Source organism: Entelurus aequoreus, linkage group LG04 (genome assembly GCF_033978785.1).
Source record: "Entelurus aequoreus isolate RoL-2023_Sb linkage group LG04, RoL_Eaeq_v1.1, whole genome shotgun sequence".
NCBI classification, from domain to species: domain Eukaryota; kingdom Metazoa; phylum Chordata; class Actinopteri; order Syngnathiformes; family Syngnathidae; genus Entelurus; species Entelurus aequoreus.
In genome coordinates, this window is record NC_084734.1 from 83,517,970 (window position 1) to 83,535,456 (window position 17,487).

Below are 17,487 nucleotides of genomic sequence, written 5' to 3' on the forward strand. Positions count from 1 at the left end.
CGCCGTTATTTTCGGCGGTAACTAGTAGTCTAACGCGTTATTTTTTATTTTCAGTAACTCAGTTACCGTTACTACATGATGCGTTACTGCGTTATTTTACGTTATTTTTTTTTATGTAGTATCGGCTAGAAACAGAGAAGATCTGAGTATGTTTTACTCCGCTTAGTTCTGCCTCTGCCTCTGTCAGTACGTCTCTGCAGCACCCAGCATTGTCCCACCCACAGAACTGTCTGATTGGTTACACGCAGAGCGGTAACAGGGATCCTGGTGGGCCAGGCCAACCTTTCCTTATCTCTAAACTAAAACTGGTGAAATGCGTAGAGTGTTCTGGGCTTCAGTACAGTGTTGATCTCCTGAAGACATGATTTTATTTCACAATTCCTTGAGAGAAAAAAATGCCTGGTTAGGCTTTGTGTATGTAGTGTGTGCCTTCCTTGGGTGAAGCCAGCTTTACAGCTATGTTGTTATTATGCGGTTTGTTACTTATGTATGTTATGTTGCAGCTATTTAAAATAGTTTTGTCAATTTGTTCTGGCCTGAAATAAATTGGCTCTTTGTAACATATCTTTGTCTTTGTGTGTTGTATGTAGACCACATTGCTTAGCAGAGTTCAGTGATGCAAATGCATGTCAAGTTGATTACTTTTCACAATAACGCATTACTTTTTGGTGTAAGTAACCGGGTTACTTTTGAAATAAGGTAACTAGTTACTGGTTTTCAGTAACTAACCCAACACTGGTGGCTATGTATGTGTGTAGTGTGCATATGTATGTATATATTTATAATTGATGTATATACAAGTTCATTAAGTTTGTACATGGAGTGAACAGGTAGTTCTAGCTCAGAGTAATTTATGATTTAAAGAAAAGGGGTGGGATTAAATAGGTGTAAACTTCTTCTCACTCCTTTGCAAATATGTAAAAATATGTAAATATTGTTTTCATTTTGTTATAATGGCTGTTAAGGCTATAGCACTGTATTGGATCAGGCTTGCTCTTGTTTTTTTTTGCATATTTGAAATAAAAATATATCAAATCAAATCAAATCCAATCTCATATAATCTTGAACACGGCAGACGTGTAACACGTGTTGTCCGGATATTTTGTGAGCAAGCAAGTCCCAGTAGTTCTGATGAACAACTCCATGTGAATATAATACAGTATGTCACACTCTTCACATTTCAACAGTCATTTTGATGACTCTGTATCTTTTCAAAGGACAATACTGTAGAAATTGAATATGCATATACTTCAGAGTCGTCAATGCACTTACTGTAAGTGCGTTGTCTGATTAACTCATGACAAACTAATGATCATTATGTTTCGATAAACTGGAGGATTCTGAAAAACTGGTGTAGGAGAGGCCACCCCTTCAGTTAGCAATATACAAAACCCAAAACCAGTGAAGTTGTCACGTTGTGTAAATGGTAAATAAAAACAGAATACAATGATTTGCAAATCCTTTATCAACTTATATTCAATTGAATAGACTGCAAAGACAAGATATTTAACGTTCGAACTGGAAATCTGTATTTTTTGCAAATATTAGCTCATTTGGAATTTGATGCCTGCAACATGTTTATAAAAAGCTGGCACATTTGGCAAAAAGGACTGAGAAAGTTGAGGAATGCGTGAGCAAATTGTCCAACAGTTTAAGAACAACATTTCTCAACCAGCTATTGCAAGGAATTTAGGGATTTCACCATCTACGGTCTGTAATATCATCAACATTTTCAGAGAATCTGGAGAAATCACTGCACGTAACATTGAATGCCCATGACCTTTGATCCCTCAGGCGGTACTGCATCAAAAAGCGACATCTGTGTGTAAAGGATATCACCACATGGGCTCAGAAAAACTTTAAAAAACCACTGTCAGTAACTACAGTTGGTCGCTACATCTGTAAGTGCAAGTTAAAACTCTACTATGCAAAGCGAAAGCCATTTATCAACAACACCCAGAAACGCCGCCGGCTTCGCTGGGCCCGAGCTCATCTAAGATGGACTGATGCAAAGTGTGAAAGTGTTCTGTGGTCTGACGAGTCCACGTTTCAAATTGTTTTTGGAAACTAGGGACGTCGTGTCCTCCGGACCAAAGAGGAAAAGAACCATCCGGATTGTTATAGGCGCAAAGTTGAAAAGCCAGCATGTGTGATGGTATGGGGGTGTATTAGTGCCCAAGACATGGGTAACTTACACATCTGTGAAGGCACCATTAATGCTGAAAGGTACATACAGCTTTTGGAGCAACATATGTTGCCATCCAAGCAACGTTACCATGGACGCCCCTGCTTATTTCAGCAAGACAATGCCAAGCCACGTGTTACAACGGCGTGGCTTCATAGTAAAAGAGTGCGGGTACTAGACTGGCCTGCCTGTAGTCCAGACCTGTCTCCCATTGAAAATGTGTGGCACAATATGAAGCCTAAAATAGCACAAGGGAGACCCCCGGACTGTTGAACAACTTAAGCTGTACATCAAGCAAGAATGGGAAAGAATTCCACCTGAGAAGCTTCAAAAATGTGTCTCCTCAGTTCCCAAACCTTTACTGAGTGTTGTTAAAAGGAAAGGCCATGTAACACAGTGGTGAACATGCCCTTTCCCAACTACTTTGGCACGTGTTACAGCCATGAAATTCCAAGTGAATTATTATTTGCAAAAAAAAAAAAAAGTTTATGAGTTTGAACATCAAATATGTTGTCTTTGTAGCATATTCAACTGAATATGGGTTAAAAAGGATTTGCAAATCATTGTATTCCGTTTATATTTACATCTAACACAATTTCCCAACTCATATGGAAACGGGGTTTGTACTAGTTACTATGGTAATCTAATTAGTTACTAGGGTAATCTAATTAGTTACTATGGAAATCTAAGTCACAGCAGCTCAGACAGGAACCAAGCAGTGTGGGTGGGGAGCGTTTCCACAGAGTGTTTCCAGAGCGAGCCTGAAAATGCGGGTGTCAGGGACAGACGTGGAAGGAGATTTTTCCAACAAAGTTCTAAAGCTGAGTGATATATCAGATGTATCAGATTGTAGGTGGGTTTTTTTTTTACTCTTCACGTTCATATTTCACTGTGTTTATTTTATTTTTGTTGCGTTTCGCTTGATTGTAAAATATGTCAATGGGGGGGTGGTGTGACGTTCATATGTGGTCAATATTCAGTGTTTTATCGTTCATAGTTAATATTGTAAATCCCACATTCTTTATTTTCATGTACATTCTGGGTGTCTCATTCAGTAAAAAAAAATTTAAATTCCATTCCGTTTTTTAAGGCAGTCTGTCATAACGTTTTTAGCATTCAATTAGGCATTATTGTGAGGATTTGTATTAGTGTTCCTAAAAATAGATATACCGGCCCCCAGACGCATTTTTTTCTCTAAATTTGGCCCCCAGAATCAAAATAATTGCCCAGGCCTGATTTATACGGTGCTGGGATATAATTTCAGCCTTTCAAAGTTCCTCTAGGACAACCGATTTTTGACCTGGGTATTTGTCAAATCCTTGTTAGGGCCCTGATTTATGGAGAGAGGAAGCCGGTTGATTGCCGCTGAGAAAGTGTGGGCGCCTTACTAATGATGTGTCCCCAAAATGCAAGTCCTCGCATGCAGGAAGATGCTGGAAAATGTCAAGAGTCAGCCTTAAAGGCCTACTGAAAGCCACTACTAGCGACCACGCAGTCTGATAGTTTATATATCAATGATGAAATCTTAACATTGCAACACATGCCAATACGGCCGGGTTCACTTATAAAGTGCAATTTTAAAATTCCCGCCACACTTCCGGTTGAAAAACTCCTTTGGATATGATTTATGCGCGTGACGTCACAAAAGCAACGGAAGTTGTTGGACCCCATCGGACCCGATAGAAAAGCCTCTTGTTTTCTTTGACAAAATTCCACAGTATTGTGGACATCTGTGTTGGTGAATCTTTTGAGGCTGCAAAGAAGAACGTTGTAGGTGGGATCGATCGGTGTATTAGCGGGTAAGTACAATACTGTAATATCTGTGATATTTGCATTAGTGTACTGTGTCTTTAAGGGTTTGGGGAACGTGCATGAGTATTTTATTTAAGGACTAAATTGCAATAATAAACATATGTTTCATGTACCCTAAGATTTTTTGTTAAAATAAAGCCAATAATGCAATTTTTTTATGGTCCCCTTTATTTAGAAAAGTATCGAAATGTACCGAAAAGTATCGAAATAATTTTAGTACCGGTACCAAAATATCTGTACCGTTACAACACTACCCTGGACACATGATGACTTTGAATATGACCAATGTATGATCCTGTAACTACTTGGTATCGGATTGATACCCAAATTTGTGGTATCATCCAAAACTAATGTAAAGTATCAAACAACAGAAGAATAAGTGACTATTACATTTTAACAGAAGTGTAGACATAACATGTTGAATAATAATAATAATAATAATACATTTTACTTATAAGGTGCCTTTCTGGGCACTCAAGGACACCGTACAAAATCAAAACAACTATTGCTGAAAGAGAAAGTAAGCAGATATTAACAGTAAATGAACAAGTAGATTAATAATTAATTTTCTACAGCTTGTCCTTAATAATTTTGACAGGAAAATAGGTAGATAAATGACACAATATCTTACTGCATATGTCAGCAGCTAAATTAGGAGACTTTGTTTGTTTACTTACTACTAAAAGACAAGTTGTCTAGTATGTTCACTATTTTATTTAAGGACTAACTTGTAATAAGAAACATATGTTTCATGTACCCTAAAATTTTTAGTTAAAATAAAGCCAATAATGCAATTTTTTTGTGGTCCCCTTTATTTAGTAAAGTACCGAAAAATACCGAAAAGTATCGAAATAATTTTAGTACCGGTACCGGTACCAAAATATTGGTAACGTTACAACACTACCCTGGACACATGATGACTTTGAATATGACCAATGTATGATCCTGTAACTACTTGGTATCGGATTGATACCCAAATTTGTGGTATCATCCAAAACTAATGTAAAGTATTCAAACAACAGAAGAATAAGTGATTATTACATTTGAACAGAAGTGTAGATAGAACATGTTGAAACAGAAAATAAGCAGATATTAACAGCAAATGAACAAGTAGATTAATAATTCATTTTCTACCACTTGTCCTTAATAATGTAGACAAAATAATGTAATGGAAAATGACACAATATGTTACTGCATATGTCAGCAGCTAAATTAGGAGCCTTTGTTTGCTTACTTACTACTAAAAGACAAGTTGTCTTGTATGTTCACTATTTTATTTAAGGACTAAATTGCAATAAGAAACATATGTTTCATGTACCCTACAATTTTTAGTTAAAATAAAGCCAATAATGCAATTTTTTGTGGTCCCCTTTATTTAAAAAAGTACTGAAAAGTACCAAAAAGTATCGAAATAATTTTAATACAGGTACCGGTACCAAAATATTGGTATCGTTACAACACTACCCTGGACACATGATGACTTTGAATATGACCAATGTATGATCCTGTAACTACTTGGTATCGGATTGATACCCAAATTTGTGGTATCATCCAAAACTAATGTAAAGTATCAAACAACAGAAGAATAAGTGATTATTACATTTGAACAGAAGTGTAGATAGAACATGTTGAAACAGAAAATAAGCAGATATTAACAGTAAATGAACAAGTACATTAATAATTAATTTTCTACTGCTTGTCCTTAATAATGTGGACAAAATAATAGGTAGATAAATGACACAATATGTTACTGCATACGTCAGCAGACTAAATTAGGAGCCTTTGTTTGCTTACTTACTACTAAAAGACAAGTTGTCTTGTATGTTCACTATTTTATTTAAGGACTAAATTGCAATAAGAAACATATGTTTAATGTACGCTAAGATTTTTTGTTGAAATAAAGCCAATAATGACATTTTTTGTGGTCCCCTTTATTTAGAAAGGTACCGAAAATTATCGAAATAATTTTAGTACCGGTACCGGTACTAAAATATTGGTATCGTTACAACACTACACTGGACACATGAGGACTTTGAATATGACCAATGTATGATCCTGTAACTACTTGGTATCGGATTGATACCCAAATTTGTGGTATCATCCAAAACTAATGTAAAGTATCCAAACAACAGAAGAATAAGTGATTATTACATTTGAACAGAAGTGTAGATAGAACATGTTGAAAGAGAAGGTAAGCAGATATTAACAGCAAATAAACAAGTAGATTAATAATCTATTTTCTACCACTTGTCCTTAATAATGTAGACAAAATAATAGGTAGATAAATGACACAATATGTTACTGCATACGTCAGCAGACTAAATTAGGAGCCTTTGTTTGTTTACTTACTACTAAAAGACAAGTTGTCTTGTATGTTCACTATTTTATTTAAGGACTAAATTGCAATAAGAAACATATGTTTCATGTACCCTAAAATTTTTAGTTAAAATAAAGCCAATAATGCAATTTTTTTATGGTCCCCTTTATTTAGTAAAGTACCGAAAAATACCGAAAAGTATCGAAATAATTTTAGTACCGGTACCGGTACCAAAATATTGGTATCGTTACAACACTACCCTGGACACATGAGGACTTTGAATATGACCAATGTATGATCCTGTAACTACTTGGTATCGGATTGATACCCAAATGTGTGGTATCATCCGAAACTAATGTAAAGTATCAAACAACAGCAGAATAAGTGATTATTACATTTTAACAGAAGTGTAGATAGAACATGTTGAAACAGAAAATAAGCAGATATTAACAGTAAATGAACAAGTACATTAATAATTCATTTTCTACCGCTTGTCCTTAATAATTTTGACAAAATATAAAGGAAAATGACACAATATGTTACTGCATATGTCAGCAGCTAAATTAGGAGCCTTTGTTTGTTTACTTACTACTAAAAGACAAGTTGTCTTGTATGTTCACTATTTTATTTAAGGACTAAATTGCAATAAGAAACATATGTTTAATGTACCCTACAATTTTTAGTTAAAATAAAGCCAATAATGCAATTTTTTTGTGGTCCCCTTTATTTAGTAAAGTACCGAAAAATACCGAAAAGTATCGAAATAATTTTAGTACCGGTACCGGTACCAAAATATTGGTATCGTTACAACACTACCCTGGACACATGATGACTTTGAATATGACCAATGTATGATCCTGTAACTACTTGGTATCGGATTGATACCCAAATGTGTGGTATCATCCGAAACTAATGTAAAGTATCAAACAACAGCAGAATAAGTGATTATTACATTTTAACAGAAGTGTAGATAGAACATGTTGAAACAGAAAATAAGCAGATATTAACAGTAAATGAACAAGTAGATTAATAATTCATTTTCTACCGCTTGTCCTTAATAATGTAGACAAAATAATAGGTAGATAAATGACACAATATGTTACTGCATATGTCAGCAGCTAAATTAGGAGCCTTTGTTTGTTTACTTACTAATAAAAGACAAGTTGTCTAGTATGTTCACTATTTTATTTAAGGACAAACTTGCAATAATAAACATATGTTTCATGTACCCTAAGATTTTTTGTTCAAATAAAGCCAATAATAACATTTTTTGTGGTCCCCTTTATTTAGAAAAGTACCGAAAATTATCGAAATAATTTTAGTACCGGTACCGGTAGTAAAATATTGGTATCGTTACAACACTACCCTGGACACATGAGGACTTTGAATATGACCAATGTATGATCCTGTAACTTCTTGGTATCGGATTGATACCCAAATTTGTGGTATCATCCAAAACTAATGTAAAGTATCAAACAACAGAAGAATAAGTGATTATTACATTTTAACAGAAGTGTAGATATAACATGTTGAATAATAATAATAATAATAATACATTTTACTTATAAGGTGCCTTTCTGGGCACTCAAGGACACCGTACAAAATCAAAAAAACTATTGTTGAAAGAGAAAGTAAGCAGATATTAACAGTAAATGAACAAGTGGATTAATAATTAATTTTCTACAGCTTGTACTTAATAATTTTGACAAAATAATAGGTAGATAAATGACACAATATGTTACTGCATACGTCAGCAGCTAAATTAGGAGTCTTTGTTTGTTTACTTACTACTAAAAGACAAGTTGTCTAGTATGTTCACTATTTTATTTAAGGACTAAATTGCAATAATAAACATATGTTTCATGTACCCTAAAAATGTTAGTTAAAATAAAGCCAATAATGCAATTTTTTTGTGGTCCCCTTTATTTAGTAAAGTACCGAAAAATACCGAAAAGTATCGAAATAATTTTAGTACCGGTACCAAAATATTTGTACCGTTACAACACTACCCTGGACACATGATGACTTTGAATATGACCAATGTATGATCCTGTAACTACTTGGTATCGGATTGATACCCAAATTTGTGGTATCATCCAAAACTAATGTAAAGTATCAAACAACAGAAGAATAAGTGATTATTACATTTTAACAGAAGTGTAGACATAACATGTTGAATAATAATAATAATAATAATACATTTTACTTATAAGGTGCCTTTCTGGGCACTCAAGGACACCGTACAAAATCAAAACAACTATTGTTGAAACAGAAAGTAAGCAGATATTAACAGTAAATGAACAAGTGGATTAATAATCTATTTTATACCACTTGTCCTTAATAATTTTGACAAAATAATAGGTAGAGAAATGACACAATATGTTACTGCATATGTCAGCAGACTAAATTAGGAGCCTTTGTTTGTTTACTTACTACTAAAAGACAAGTTGTCTAGTATGTTCACTATTTTATTTAAGGACTAAATTGCAATAAGAAACATATGTTTCATGTACCCTAAGATTTTTAGTTAAAATAAAGCCAATAATGCAATTTTTTGTGGTACCCTTTATTTAGAAAAGTACCGAAAAATACCGAAAAGTATCGAAATAATTTTAGTACCGGTACCGGTACCAAAATATTGGTATCGTTACAACACTACCCTGGACACATGATGACTTTGAATATGACCAATGTATGATCCTGTAACTACTTGGTATCGGATTGATACCCAAATGTGTGGTATCATCCAAAACTAATGTAAAGTATCAAACAACAGAAGAATAAGTGATTATTACATTTGAACAGAAGTGTAGATAGAACATGTTGAATAATAATAATAATAATAATACATTTTACTTTGAAGGCGCCTTTCTGGGCACTCAAGGACACCGTACAAAATCAAAACAACTATTGCTGAAAGAGAAAGTAAGCAGATATTAACAGTAAATAAACAAGTAGATTAATAATTCATTTTCTACCGCTTGTCCTTAATAATTTTGACAAAATAATATAATGGAAAATGACACAATATGTTACTGCATATGTCAGCAGCTAAATTAGGATCCTTTGTTTGTTTACTTACTACTAAAAGACAAGTTGTCTAGTATGTTCACTATTTTATTTAAGGACTAAATTGCAATAAGAAACATATCTTTAAGATTTTTTGTTAAAATAAAGCCAATAATGAATTTTTTTATGGTCCAATTTATTTAGAAAAGTACCGAAAAGTACCGGAAAGTAGCGAAATACTTTTGGTACCGGTACCAAATATTGGTATCGGGACAACCCCGGCAGAAATGTCGATGTTGGCTCAGAAAAGGTATAAAAAGCCCGGGGTGAGGAACCTACCTATGGGCAGGACGAGGAAGAAGGGCAGCCAACAAAGTGTAAACATGCCCACCACAACTCCCAAAGTTTTTGCCGCCTTCTTTTCCCGGGAGAACTTGAGCAGTTTGACGGTGAGGGAGCTTCTGGCTTGGTGCCCGCGGCCCTTGCCTCGACCGCAGCCGGCGGGCTCGTCGTGCACCTGGGAGCCCTTGTGGATCCTCAGGGTCAGCTCGCCCGAGTCCATCCTCTCCCGCATCACCCCGGCCTCCAGGTTCTTGGTGGTCCGCTTGGCCACCACGTACACCCGGCAGTACATGGCGAGGATGACGACCAGGGGGATGTAGAAGGAGCCGAGGGAGGAGAAGAGCGCGTAAAAGGGCTCCTCGGTGATGAAGCACACCGTGTCGTCCGGCGACGGCGGCTGCTTCCAGCCGAGCAGCGGCCCGATGGAGATGACCACGGACAGCACCCACACGCCCAGCATGGCCAGCAGAGCCCGCTTCTCCGTCACGATGCCCCGGTACTGCAGCGGGTGACTCACGCCGATGTAGCGGTCGATGGAGATGACGCACAGGCTCATGATGGACGCCGTGCAGCACAGCACGTCCAGCGCCGCCCAGATGTCGCAGAAGATGCGCCCGAACACCCAGCGGTCGAGGATCTCCAGCGTGGCCGACACCGGCAGCACCGTGGTGCCCAGCAGCAGGTCGGCGATGGCCAGGTTGATGATGAAGTAGTTGGTGGGCGTGCGCAGGTGCCTGTTGCACACCACCGAGAGGATGACCAGGATGTTCCCCGCGATGGCGAACACGATGAACGCCGCCAGCACCAAGCCCAGCGGGACGGCCCGGCCCAGGGCGACCCCGCCGGGCGCGCTGCGGTTCCCCTCCGAGCCGTCGGTAAAGTTGATCCCGGACTCATTTTTCCACAAGATCGTGACATCGTCAGTGCTCGCAGTCATGTTGGCCGCACGGCTCCTCCATAGCAGGATTCACATGTCCGGCGTGGATCACGGCAACTCTCCCCGAGAGTTCATCCACGCGTGGATGCGCGCTAGAAAAAAAGGGGGGTCTAAGAGCGGGAGTTCTGCTGCAGTCCTGCAGCTGCCACTGCGTGGGCAAGTGAGGGGAGGGCAAGCCGGGACAATGCATCGTGGAGAGTGTCTTCGTAGTGGGAGGGAGGCTGCTTCGTTCACATGACAGCAGAGGAGGGTCTTGTTGGCGCGTAATTGTTGTATGCATTGGATTATTTTTTCATGTAGTTTTTCTTTGTTTTATGCCTTTTTTTTATACCGCAAACACACAAAATGTGCAATATTTTCCTCCAAAATATATTTCAAAATGGGGAAAAAAAATAATACAAAAATAATTGTTAAATGCAGTCCTTAAAGGCCTACTGAAAGCCACTACTACCGACCACGCAGTCTGATAGTTTATATATCAATGATGAAATCTTAACATTATAACACATGCCAATACGGCCGGGTTAACTTATAAAGTACAATTTTAAATTTCCCGCTAAACTTCCGGTTGAAAAACGCCTTTGGATATGATGTATGCGTGTGACGTCACGACGGCAACGGAAGTATTCGGAGCCCGTTGAATCCAATGAGCCAGCTTGTACCTAAGTTACGGTCAGAGCGAAAAAAGCTACGTCCTTCACTGCCTCTCTAGTCATTCACTCTAACGTTCCTCATCCACGAATCTTTCATCCTCGCTCAAATTAATGGGGTAATCGTCGCTTTGTCGCTCCGAATCTCTCTCGCTCCATTGTAAACAACGGGGAATTGTGAGGAATATTACCTCCTGTGACGTCACGCTACTTCCGGTATAGGCAAGGCTTTATCGACTTTATCGTCGATGTTCTCTACTAAATCCTTTCAGCAAAAATATGGCAATATCGCAAAATGATCAAGTATGACACATAGAATGGATCTGCTATTCCCGTTTAAATAAAAAAAAATCATTTCAGTAGGCCTTTAAGATGCAGACGTGTCAAGAACTACAGCCTTTTTTTTTCAAATCTGATTAATCACAGTAAATTGCTTGTAAATTGCTCCATAATTTTTTTTTAACAATGATGGTTAGATTTTTTCTTTGCTTCATTTTTTTCTTGTTTTATGCCTTTTTTTAATACAGCAAACACACAAAATGTGCAATATTTTCCTCCAAAATATATTTCAAAATGGGGGAAAAAAAAAGATATATATTTTTTTAATAAAAAAATAATTGTTTAATGCAGTCCTTAAAGGCCTACTGAAAGCCACTACTACCGACCACGCAGTCTGATAGTTTATATATCAATGATGAAATCTTAACATTATAACACATGCCAATACGGCCGGGTTAACTTATAAAGTGCCATTTTAAATTTGCCGCTAAACTTCCGGTTCGAAACGCCTCTGAGGATGACGTATGCGCGTGACGTAGACCGGCGAACACGGGTATGCCTTCCACATTGAAGCCAATACGAAAAAGCTCTGTTTTCATTTCATAATTCCACAGTATTCTGGACATCTGTGTTCGTGAATCTGTTGCAATCATGTTCATTGCATTATGGAGAAAGAAGCTGAGCAAGCAAAGAAGAAAGTTGTCGGTGCGAAATGGACGTATTTTTCGAACGTAGTCAGCAACAACAGTACACAGCCGGCGCTTCTTTGTTTACATTCCCGGAAGATGCAGTCAAGATGGAAGAACTCGGATAACAGAGACTCTAACCAGGAGGACTTTTGACTTCGATACACAGACGCCTGTAGAGAACTGTGACAAGACAGACTCTTACCAGGATTACTTTGATTTGGATGACAAAGACGCAGACGTGCTACTGTGAGTATGCAGCTTTGGCTTCTAAACATTTGATCGCTTGACCGTATGTGCGCAACTTTTTTTTGCGTATGTACGTAACTTTTTTAAAATATATAAGCTTTATGAACCTTGGGTTAGGTGAACGGTCTTTTGGGCTGAGTGATTGTGTGTGTTGATCAGGTGTTTGAATTGTATTGGCGTGTTCTATGGAGCTAGGAGCTAGCATAGGAGCTAGGAGTTAGCATAACAAAGACGTAGGTGTTTTTATGCAGGATTAATTTGTGTCATATTAAATATAAGCCTGGTTGTGTTGTGGCTAATAGAGTATATATATGTCTTGTGTTTATTTACTGTTGTAGTCATTCCCAGCTGAATATCAGGTCACCCCCGGCTCTCACAGCATCTTCCCTATCTGAATAGCTTCAACTCCCCACTAGTCCTTCACTTGCACTTTACTCATCCACAAATCTTTCATCCTCGCTCAAATTAATGGGGAAATTGTCGCTTTCTCGGTCCGAATCTCTCTCACTTCATGCGGCCATCATTGTAAACAATAGGGAACTTTGCGTATATGTTCAACTGACTACGTCACGCTACTTCCGGTAGGGGCAAGCCTTTTTTTAAAATCAGATACCAAAAGTTGCAATTTTTATCGTCGTTGTTCTATACTAAATCCTTTCAGCAAAAATATGGCAATATCGCGAAATGATCAAATATGACACATAGAATAGATCTGCTATCCCCGTTTAAATAAAAAAAATTCATTTCAGTAGGCCTTTAAAGGCCTACTGAAAGCCACTACTAGCGACCACGCAGTCTGATAGTTTATATATCAATGATGAAATCTTAACATTGCAACACATGCCAATACAGCCGGGTTAACTTATAAAGTGACATTTTAAATTTCCAGCTAAACTTCCGGTTGAAAAACGCCTTTGGATATGATGTATGCGTGTGACGTCACGACGGCAACGGAAGTATTCGGAGCCCGTTGAATCCAATGAGCCAGCTTGTACCTAAGTTACGGTCAGAGCGAAAAAAGCTACGTCCTTCACTGCCTCTCTAGTCATTCACTCTAACGTTCCTCATCCACGAATCTTTCATCCTCGCTCAAATTAATGGGGTAATCGTCGCTTTGTCGCTCCGAATCTCTCTCGCTCCATTGTAAACAACGGGGAATTGTGAGGAATATTACCTCCTGTGACGTCACGCTACTTCCGGTATAGGCAAGGCTTTATCGACTTTATCGTTGATGTTCTCTACTAAATCCTTTCAGCAAAAATATGGCAATATCGCAAAATGATCAAGTATGACACATAGAATGGATCTGCTATTCCCGTTTAAATAAAAAAAAATCATTTCAGTAGGCCTTTAAGATGCAGACGTGTCAAGAACTACAGACTTTTTTTTCCAAATCTGATTAATCACAGTAAATTGCTTGTAAATTGCTCCATAATTTTTTTTTTAACAATGATGGTTAGATTTTTTCTTTGCTTTATTTTTTTCTTGTTTTATGCCTTTTTTTATACAGCAAACACACAAAATGTGCAATATTTTCCTCCAAAATATATTTCAAAATGGGAAAAAAAAAATACATATTTTTTTTGAATAAAAAAATAATTGTTTAATGCAGTCCTTAAGATGCAGACGTGTCAAGAACTACAGACTTTTTTTTTCAAATCTGATTAATCACAGTAAATTGCTTGTAAATTGCTCCATAATTTTTTTTTAACAATGATGGTTAGATTTTTTCTTTGCTTAATTTTTTTCTTGTTTTATGCCTTTTTTTTTAATACAGAAAACACACAAAATGTGCAATATTTTCCTCCAAAATATATTTCAAAATGGGAAAAAAAAAAAATATATTTTTTTTAAATAAAAAAAATATTGTTTAATGCAGTCCTTAAGATGCAGACGTGTCAAGAACTACAGACTTTTTTTTTTCCAAATCTGATTAATCACAGTAAATTGCTTGTAAATTGCTCCATAATTTTTTTTTAACAATGATGGTTAGATTTTTTCTTTGCTTTATTTTTTTCTTGTTTTATGCCTTTTTTTATACAGTAAACACACAAAATGTGCAATATTTTCCTCCAAAATATATTTCAAAATGGGGAAAAAAAAGATATATATTTTTTTAATAAAAAAATAATTGTTTAATGCAGTCCTTAAGATGCAGACGTGTCAAGAACTACAGACTTTTTTTTTCAAATCTGATTAATCACAGTAAATTGCTTGTAAATTGCTCCATAATTTTTTTTTTTAACAATGATGGTTAGATTTTTTCTTTGCTTTATTTTTTTCTTGTTTTATGCCTTTTTTTAATACAGCAAACACACAAAATGTGCAATATTTTCCTCCAAAATATATTTCAAAATGGGGAAAAAAAAATATATATATTTTTTTTAAATAAAAAAATAATTGTTTAATGCAGTCCTTAAGATGCAGACGTGTCAAGAACTACGGACTTTTTTTTTTCAAATCTGATTAATCACAGTAAATTGCTTGTAAATTGCTCCATAATTTTTTTTTAACAATGATGGTTAGTTTTTTTCTTTGCTTTATTTTTTTCTTGTTTTAAGCCTTTTTTTATACAGTAAACACACAAAATGTGCAATATTTTCCTCCAAAATATATTTCAAAATGGGGAAAAAAAAGATATATATTTTTTTAATAAAAAAATAATTGTTTAATGCAGTCCTTAAGATGCAGACGTGTCAAGAACTACAGACTTTTTTTTTCAAATCTGATTAATCACAGTAAATTGCTTGTAAATTGCTCCATAATTTTTTTTTTTAACAATGATGGTTAGATTTTTTCTTTGCTTTATTTTTTTCTTGTTTTATGCCTTTTTTTAATACAGCAAACACACAAAATGTGCAATATTTTCCTCCAAAATATATTTCAAAATGGGGAAAAAAAAAAAAAATAATTTTTTTTTAATAAAAAAATAATTGTTTAATGCAGTCCTTAAGATGCAGACGTGTCAAGAACTACGGACTTTTTTTTTTCAAATCTGATTAATCACAGTAAATTGCTTGTAAATTGCTCCATAATTTTTTTTTTAACAATGATGGTTAGATTTTTTCTTTGCTTTATTTTTTCCTTGTTTTATGACTTTTTTTTAATACAGCAAACACACAAAATGTGCAATATTTTCCTCCAAAATATATTTCAAAATGGGAAAAAAAAGATATATATTTTTTTTAAATAAAAAAATTATTGTTTAATGCAGTCCTTAAGATGCAGACGTGTCAAGAACTACAGACTTTTTTTTTCAAATCTGATTAATCACAGTAAATTGCTTGTAAATTGCTCCATAATTTTTTTTTAACAATGATGGTTAGATTTTTTCTTTGCTTTATTTTTTTCTTGTTTTATGCCTTTTTTTATACAGTAAACACACAAAATGTGCAATATTTTCCTCCAAAATATATTTCAAAATGGGGAAAAAAAAGATATATATTTTTTTAATAAAAAAATAATTGTTTAATGCAGTCCTTAAGATGCAGACGTGTCAAGAACTACAGACTTTTTTTTTTCAAATCTGATTAATCACAGTAAATTGCTTGTAAATTGCTCCATAATTTTTTTTTAACAATGATGGTTAGTTTTTTTCTTTGCTTTATTTTTTTCTTGTTTTAAGCCTTTTTTTATACAGTAAACACACAAAATGTGCAATATTTTCCTCCAAAATATATTTCAAAATGGGGAAAAAAAAGATATATATTTTTTAAATAAAAAAATAATTGTTTAATGCAGTCCTTAAGATGCAGACGTGTCAAGAACTACAGACTTTTTTTTTCAAATCTGATTAATCACAGTAAATTGCTTGTAAATTGCTCCATAATTTTTTTTTTTAACAATGATGGTTAGATTTTTTCTTTGCTTTATTTTTTTCTTGTTTTATGCCTTTTTTTAATACAGCAAACACACAAAATGTGCAATATTTTCCTCCAAAATATATTTCAAAATGGGGAAAAAAAAAAATAATAATTTTTTTTTAATAAAAAAATAATTGTTTAATGCAGTCCTTAAGATGCAGACGTGTCAAGAACTACGGACTTTTTTTTTTCAAATCTGATTAATCACAGTAAATTGCTTGTAAATTGCTCCATAATTTTTTTTTTAACAATGATGGTTAGATTTTTTATTTGCTTTATTTTTTCCTTGTTTTATGACTTTTTTTTAATACAGCAAACACACAAAATGTGCAATATTTTCCTCCAAAATATATTTCAAAATGGGAAAAAAAAGATATATATTTTTTTTAAATAAAAAAATTATTGTTTAATGCAGTCCTTAAGATGCAGACGTGTCAAGAACTACAGACTTTTTTTTTCAAATCTGATTAATCACAGTAAATTGCTTGTAAATTGCTCCATAATTTTTTTTTAACAATGATGGTTAGATTTTTTCTTTGCTTTATTTTTTTCTTGTTTTATGCCTTTTTTTATACAGTAAACACACAAAATGTGCAATATTTTCCTCCAAAATATATTTCAAAATGGGGAAAAAAAAGATATATATTTTTTTAATAAAAAAATAATTGTTTAATGCAGTCCTTAAGATGCAGACGTGTCAAGAACTACAGACTTTTTTTTTTCAAATCTGATTAATCACAGTAAATTGCTTGTAAATTGCTCCATAATTTTTTTTTTTTAACAATGATGGTTAGATTTTTTCTTTGCTTTATTTTTTTCTTGTTTTATGCCTTTTTTTAATACAGCAAACACACAAAATGTGCAATATTTTCCTCCAAAATATATTTCAAAATGGGAAAAATATATATATATATTTTTTTAATAAAAAAATAATTGTTTAATGCAGTCCTTAAGATGCAGACGTGTCAAGAACTACAGACTTTTTTTTTTTCAAATCTGATTAATCACAGTAAATTGCTTGTAAATTGCTCCATAATTTTTTTTAACAACGATGGTTAGATTTTTTCTTTGCTTTATTTTTTTCTTGTTTTATGCCTTTTTTTATACAGCAAACACACAAAATGTGCAATATTTTCCTCCAAAATATATTTCAAAATG

General features: G+C 34.8%; 1 protein-coding gene across 1 annotated transcript in view; it reads right to left on the bottom strand.

The window, feature by feature from the left end:
* LOC133648026 (alpha-1A adrenergic receptor-like) overlaps positions 1-10,667 on the bottom strand; it is a 29,976-nt gene extending 19,309 nt beyond the window's left edge. Inside the window, exon 1 of the mRNA XM_062043793.1 lies at positions 9,663-10,667. Coding sequence (XP_061899777.1) covers positions 9,663-10,602 — 940 coding nt within the window. The 5' untranslated portion in view covers positions 10,603-10,667. The remainder of the gene's footprint in view (positions 1-9,662) is intronic.
* Positions 10,668-17,487: the final 6,820 nt, after the last annotated feature.